General features: G+C 52.2%; 1 protein-coding gene across 1 annotated transcript; it reads right to left on the reverse strand.

The window, feature by feature from the left end:
* Positions 1-3,579: 3,579 nt before the first annotated feature.
* Tbcc (tubulin folding cofactor C) lies at positions 3,580-4,767 on the reverse strand. The gene has a single exon (XM_057794288.1). The coding sequence runs from the start codon at positions 4,732-4,734 to the stop codon at positions 3,712-3,714; it is 1,023 nt and encodes a 340-aa protein (XP_057650271.1). The 5' UTR covers positions 4,735-4,767; the 3' UTR covers positions 3,580-3,711.
* Positions 4,768-7,278: the final 2,511 nt, after the last annotated feature.

Below are 7,278 nucleotides of genomic sequence, written 5' to 3' on the forward strand. Positions count from 1 at the left end.
TGCACCCTGGTAGGCTGCACTCTCCTACAGAAACCTCCAACTCTTGTTCTCCCCTACCACTCCCCGCCTCAGATAACAGCTTCAGCCCTCGGGAAGATGCAGGTCCCACACCATCTCATTGTGTTTCCTGAACTCTGCCTACAGCTTGGTAATTGCTCCTGTGTGAAGCTCTTCCAGCTGGGGCTGCGCGCGCCTGCGCGTGAGTGTTGAGTGTGTGACTGACGGGTGTTAGTTCAGACAAGCTGGAACACATCATGCATGAGGAAATGGCACAGGCTGTAAGAACAGGAGGCTGTGAAAAGATGCAGGAAGCAGGAGTGAGTCCCGCGAGAACAGGAGCCTAGGAAAAGTGACATCGTTGAAGAAGACCAATTTGGTAGGAGCACGAAATGACTTAAACAAGGGAGGCGGAGCGATTAGAGTTAGATTACAAGACCCAGAAGTCTGGTAGCAGGCTGCGCAGCTGGAAATTAACAACCCCCGGAATTCTACTGATGTCATATTCTAGATGCTCATAGCCTGTTAATGCAGTGATTTCCGTCCTAGGTACTTAGCCTACAGACAGAGTGGCACATTGCTGAGTCATTCTTACACAAGGCTATTAATTGACAACTTTTTTGTTTCCTTCAAGACAGGGTTTCTCTGTGTAGCCCTGGCTGTCCTGGAACTTGTTTTGTAGACCAGGGTAGCCTCAAACGCAGAGATCCACCTGCTTCTGCTCCCCAAGGACTGGAATTAAAGGCATATGCCACCGTAACCCTGCTGGTCAGCTGCAAGATATGGGTGTCTTTGGTAGTGCATGTGGCGCTGTTGGCAAACTTTATTGTTCATTAGACACTGATTAAGTAACGGGGGGGGGGGGTTCCCTGTGCAAACAAACACTGCATAATCACTAAAGAACAAGATCCCACTCCATACAGTCACGAGAGACCTCCCAGTGTATCCATCACAAGACCGGGGCGCACTTCCACTGGGACTCAGGAAGAGAAAGCTATTCAGTATAGCATGTTTATAAATGTATAGACAAAATAAAAACCAGAGGGAGATTAATTTTACACTAATCCTTCCCCCCCTTTTATTGTATGTCTATGGGCGGTTTGCCTACATGTAAGCCTGCGCACACTTGCAGGCAGGGCCCAGGGAAGCCAGAAGAGGGCGCCAACACCACCGTCCCCCCAGAACTGGAGCTACAGATGGTTGTAAACTGCCCTGAGGGTGCTGGGGATCCAGACTCTCGAAGAAATACTGGAGATGCTTTTTTTCAAACTATTCTGGTGGGGTTTGCAGTCAGGTGTGAGTAGGTGGCAGGAGGTCTGGGGGTCAGAGAGGCAAGGAGGGCTTCCTGAACAGGGACAGCTCAGCCAAGAGAGCCAGCACTAACGGCTCTGTCATTCTGAGGTCTATTACACTTGCTGGTTTGTGGCTAGGTGTGTTGGTAGATGCTTCTAATAGCATCGTTGAGGAGGTTGAGGCAGGGGGATCAGGAGTTCCAGGATAGCCTGGGTTACACATGAAACCCTGTCTGAAGGAAAAATAAGGTAAAAACTAAATGACAGGTTTCTAAGATCTAAGGGATCTCAAGGCATTTATTTAGTGGATTTGGTGTGAGCTCTCGGTTGCCTGCCTATGTTAAGGCCTTCCCATCCTAGTTTTTGAGAACCTGCGGTCTTTGTGGCTAGACTGGCTGGCCATCAGCGCCAGGAGCCCCCTGATCCTCCTGTCTCCACCTCCCAGCACTGGAGTTAAAGGCAAAGGACTAGACAGACACTTAACTTTTACATGGGTTAGGGTTCTGAATTCAGGTCTTCAAGCTTGCTTATCAAGCTCTCTCCCCACTGAGCCATCTCCCCAGCCCCAATATTTTATGTGTATTCGTCTTTTTCTTTTCCTAGTGGAGTAATGGAGATCAAATCCGACCTACACAAGGACTCACCAAATGCCAGGATTTTTCTAAATGTAAGGTCATTAGTGTCCTCTACTGGTGGGGTGCTTCCTGCAGTGTATCAGCTTGATGAGGCATCTGTTACTTCTTTGTGTCCCACTGCAAGGCTAGTGGGAGAGAAAGAAAACCTGGCTTCTGCCTGAGCGACCCATGCTCCGTCCCCCGGCTTTTGTCGCCCTGTCCAATTTTGCTTATCCAAGCATCTACTTTAAATCCTCTCGAAGTAAGACAGAACATTTTACATACTTTAAACATAAGTGTGTAAGGTATTTCTAGTATCTTAATCCCTGAGGTATAAAAATTTAAAAATAAAAGGCATGTTAAAATCGAAAAAGCATGACCTAAAACTAAGTTTCAGGCCAAGTATGATGGTGTACTGGAGAGACAGGCAGGTGATCTGTGAGGACAGCAAGAGCCAGGCCCAGGGCTGCATAGTGAGACCTCAAAACACAACCAAAGTTTTACATCAAAGAATGCTGGGCCGTGGTTTCTAGAGCAGAAGACAAGGCTGTACTGGAGGGTATTAGAGCAAAGTGAGTGGGGAAATTAAATCTCGGCAGGATGTCTCCCTCCACTAGCAGCGTAGGACTGAGAACTGAATTTGGCTTGTATTCAGAAGCCTTCCTTCAGACTCCATGCTCAGTATGCACCGTCAGCATGCTGTTAAGTGGGGTCCCACTGGGAGCACAGTCTCAAACTCCAAAATCCCAGCAAGGAAGAGACTGAAGTGTGAGGCTCCCTATGTTCTGAGGCCAGACTAAAGAGTAAGTTCCAGATAAAGGGCAAGCATGGGAGCTGGCTTTTAAGAAAATATAGGGTTGGGACTGGCGAGATGGCTCAGTGGTTAAGAGTATTGCCTGCTCTACCAGAGGTCCTGAGTTCAATTCCCGGCAACCACATGGTGGCTCATAACCATCTGTAATGAGGTCTGGTGCCCTCTTCTGGCCTGCAGGCATACACACAGACAGAATATTGTATACATAATAAATATTTTTTAAAAAGGGGGGTCCACATTAGTCTCAAATTCCAGCAGTTTATCATGTGAGCTGTGATCTTATGCCAATCACATGCTTTCTCATGTAAAACATGGTGCCAACAGTAGACTGTGAGAGTTCAGTAATATAAGCGTACAAAAAATATGCGAGTTTTGATGTGGAGTCTGAGGCAGTAACACGGGAAATCAGTGAGTTCGACACCAGCCAGGGCTGCAAAAAGAAAGGAAAAAGGAAGATGGGGGTGGGGATGCACACATAGTGACTATCTCAGTCTTAGAGCCGGAAGGTTCATATGCCTCCTGGAGTCCATTCAAAACCTCAGACCTAGCACAGCACTGGATTCCAAAGTCCAGGAAGGAGTCTTAAAAACCCGCAGGAAAAAACACACAGGGCAAACCGTCAGCGAGGGAAAAGGTCAGCTCTGTTAATGGAGCTTGTGCCGGCTTGCCACTTCCATTTCAAACTGTGCCCTACCGGAGCTCTCCTGACACCCCTATTATTTATTGAAGACCTACTTTATCACCCTCTGTGGTCAACCATAAGAACGGCAAATCCCTCAAAGCCCAACCGTTCTTCCCCTCCTTCAAACCGTCACACTCAAAGGCAGGCAAGCAAGTGTCATCGAAGTAGCAAGAGCCCCTGTCGGCTGTCACGAATTTAATGGAACTCACAAGGAGGGGAGGTTCAACTGTTTCAAGCCTCTCATACCGCAAACATAAACAATGTGACGACATTGAGTAAACTGAACGGGATCTCTCTGAGCGTGGCCCGTACTCAGTCCCACTGGATGTCCCGATCCTCTTCAGGGAGAACACTCCAGTTCGGAGAGGCCACGTTTCGGGCCAGCCAGTTGAAATCGTCTATGTGGTCCCAGTTATTTCTGCCCCTATCTAAACCGGAGTCCTGGAAGTCCTTGTCGATCCCCTGGTAGCTCCAATTGTACGGGGCGAACTGGATGCCGCTGCAGTCCTCCACGATGGCCCTGCTGGTCACCTGCAGGAAGATACGCGTGTCTTTGGTGGTGTGTACGCGGAGCTGTTGGCAAGCCACGACCAGTATGCAATCACAACAGTCCTCCAGGAACACCGAGGTGGACACCGGGCCGCAGAGGACCTTGCAGCCGCGGGCCTTTGCCAGCCGCAGGGTGTTGGGGTTGCCACGCAGTCTGACAGTGCAGTTGGTCAGGCCGCTCAAAAGGATGTCGCGCTGGTGCAGCTCGTCGGCGTTCTTCTCCAAATCTTGGGACTCCAGGTTGGAGAAGCCACAGGCCCAGCTGAGGCCGGGAGCTCCCTCCTCCGTGGCCAAGGGCGGCGAAGGGGCCGCCGAAGCGCCGGGTGCGGCGTCTACCTGGGTGGCCCCAGCAGCATCCTTCTTCCGCGCCTTGAAGGCGAAGCGCTTCTTGGGCTGCAGCTCCTGGCGCCGCTCGGCGAGGGCCGCCTGCAGCTGCGCCAGCGCCGCCTGGCCCTGCCGCAGATCGTAGGGCGCCAGGAAGAGAACCGAGTCGTTCAGGAGCTTCCGCAGCCCCTGCAGTCGGTTGGCCGCCTCTTCCAGCCGCTCGGCCGACGCCTCGCCCCGCAGCAGCTCCTCGGCCGCCGCGCGCTCACGAGCGAAGGCGGCGGCGAAGAAGCCGCTCTTCTCCTCCTCCACCTCCTGGTCCTGACGCTTCTGCTTGCGCCTCTCCACCTCCATCTGCCGCTCCTGCTCGCGCCTCTGAATTCGCTCCGGCACCAGGCTCAGGTCCCGCGGGGACCCAGCGGCCGCGTCGCCCAGAGCCGCGGAGCAGCCCACACCCTCCATCTTGACTCCAGGCTTCCTCACCCGCCGCCTTTCCTCCCGGCGCACTCCGCAAGGCCTCCCACCAACGCGCCCCGTGATTGGTCGGCCGCGGTGACGTCAGGTCCCTCCGTATCCTCTTCGCCTATTGGTTTCTCCGCGCTGGAGGGGCGGGGACGAGGGCGGGGCTGTTGACAGGAGGGGGTGGGGAGACAAAGGTCCTGGTGGATGGGTGGGGTGGGAGGCAGGCGGGTGAAGCTTTTTTTTTCTTCTTAAAGGGGCAGGACTTATATCCGGGATTGTGGGGTGAGTTGCAGCAGCGGCAGCTGCACATGTGGGTTTGTTTATAAGAACAAGGTTAGAAACTCGCAGGCCTCCCCCTCCCCCCAGCTCCTCCCTACTACCCCCTAACAGGCCGGAGATCTGCTCCAGGGTGGTGGGGAGGAATGTGTGCTTGTCGTGGTGGTGGGGACAGGTAGTGCGAGAAAGATGGAGGGGGGGGGTTATTGCACCTCCCGGGCCGCGCCGGAGGAAGCTGCAGCTGGAACAGCTGGCCAGGGAGCCGCTTGCATGCCTCTGGTTTTTTCCTCTTTTTTTTTTCTTCTTCCCTTTTTCCCTTCCATCACCTCTTTGCTCAGCCGGTCCCTGCCGCCCGGGTAACCCTCATCCTTCCTGCCCTCCCCCAACCACTGCAGCTCCGCGCGGCCTGGGGGCGCCTGGGTCCCCGTGGGCAGTTTATTGGGGCGGGAAGCTGGCGCGAAACACCGCCATGAGAGAGACTGAGTTCCTCGCTGGAGCGGGTTCCGGGGTTCCTGGAGGAGACTAAAAACAGATTATTAATTATTATTATTATTATTATTATTATTATTATTATTATTATTTATTTTTGGCCCACTCCTGCAGTCGGAGGGGGGCGGGGGAGGATGACATGCCACCCCCACCCTTTCTCCCCAGTGCGGTGGCAGCCACTCCCTGCGCAGCTGGCGGCCTCTGGCCGCGCGGGGCTGAGACCCCAGGCCGGGCGCGTCGCCTCTCTATATAGGGCCGACTGTCTTTAGGAGGGCGATGGGGAAACGGTACATTATTTCTAGAGGTGGTGGGAGGGATTTGTCACCGGAAGTGAACGAGCCTAGCCTAAAGTCCGGACCAACCCGAGGTGCGAGTGGGCAGCCAAGACCGCGCAGTCCCTGGCAGAAGCCCAAGGCGGCGGCTGCCGAGCACCCGGGTGGCGTCCTCCTGGCATGCTGTCTTCAGCCATCGGGCCTTCTGAACCCGGGCAGCCCATGCAGTCTTCGATTTCAGCCCCATCTCCATCCTGATTGCCAACCTCCATTTTTGTTAAATTAATTGGGATTTCTTTTTAACTGCCCAAAAAAACCTCAGTTGAAATTTAACCCATATACCTGCGTTTTCTGCAGAAAAAATGGGAGGAAAAGAGAGCCATTCAATTAGTTGGAATTAAGAATTGAGTTCCAAGCTTCACGACCCACTCGCCTCCTTTCCTAACTATTAAAAACAAAACAAAACAATTCAAACCTCAAGCACAAATTCTTGATTGAAGAGAGAGCATTCCTCTACTGAGTCCAGACAGGTGTCACTGGGTGGCAAATTCCCTGCGAGGTGGAGGGCAGGAAGGGGAGTCGTGTTCGCGTGTTCATGTCTGTGCACCTGATGTACCCATACGCCCACAGAAAAGACAGGTCGATGGTCACTTAGGTTGGCCTTGTTTATGTTAGTTTTGTTTCCTGCTTTCTACTTTATTTTTTAAAGCAGTTTTATTTCACAAAAGTATGAATTTCAGACTATTGAAATTTAGCTGATGGCTTTGTTCATGTTTCCTAGAGGAATGTAATAGCTGTTTTCTTTTGTGATAGATTGTGTGTGGGGGGGTTATTTATATTTTACCTCTGTGAGTGTTTTGTGTGCACCGTGAGTGTGCAGTGTTCATGGAGGCCAGAAGAGGGTGTCCGATCCCTGGAACTGGAGTTACAGACAGTTAATGGGCTGCTGTGTAGGTGCTGGGAAAGGGACTCAGGTCTTACGAAAGAGCAGCTGGTGCACCTAACCACTGATCCCTCTCTCCAGCCCCGCTGAAAGATTTAACCTACCCAGATTAAAAGAAGACTGGTTTTGCTACAGGCAACAGCAACAACCCAGACTTGCTTTGCTTAGGTCTCCCAGTATCGGAGCCTGTCCCGTTCTAATTAAGAAAGCTGGTGGGAGTTGGGGCTGTCAGCTATGGTGGGTCTGTTAGTGGTTCGAAGTGTGAACTTTACACAAATAGGAGTCGGTGTCCTCAGCCTTCAGGGTCGTCTTTCTGCTGTCTGACCTGACGGAAGGTGACGGAAATTGCCTGTGGTTTAGCTTAACGTTTAAGCAGAAAGGACAGAGATGGAGGGTCGTGCAACTGACTCGGTGTTTCGGGGACAGTTAGTAAAGACTGGTGTGAGGCCTGAAAGAGATCGACTTGAGGTTGCCTTGGAGCACTGGGGTGAGGTTTTCTATCCTTGGGCTGGAGTAAGTGGCCAAGGCAGTTGTCAAGCTATGTGTCTGGTTTCTGAGTTAAAA

Source organism: Chionomys nivalis, chromosome 19 (genome assembly GCF_950005125.1).
Source record: "Chionomys nivalis chromosome 19, mChiNiv1.1, whole genome shotgun sequence".
Lineage (NCBI taxonomy): Eukaryota > Metazoa > Chordata > Mammalia > Rodentia > Cricetidae > Chionomys > Chionomys nivalis.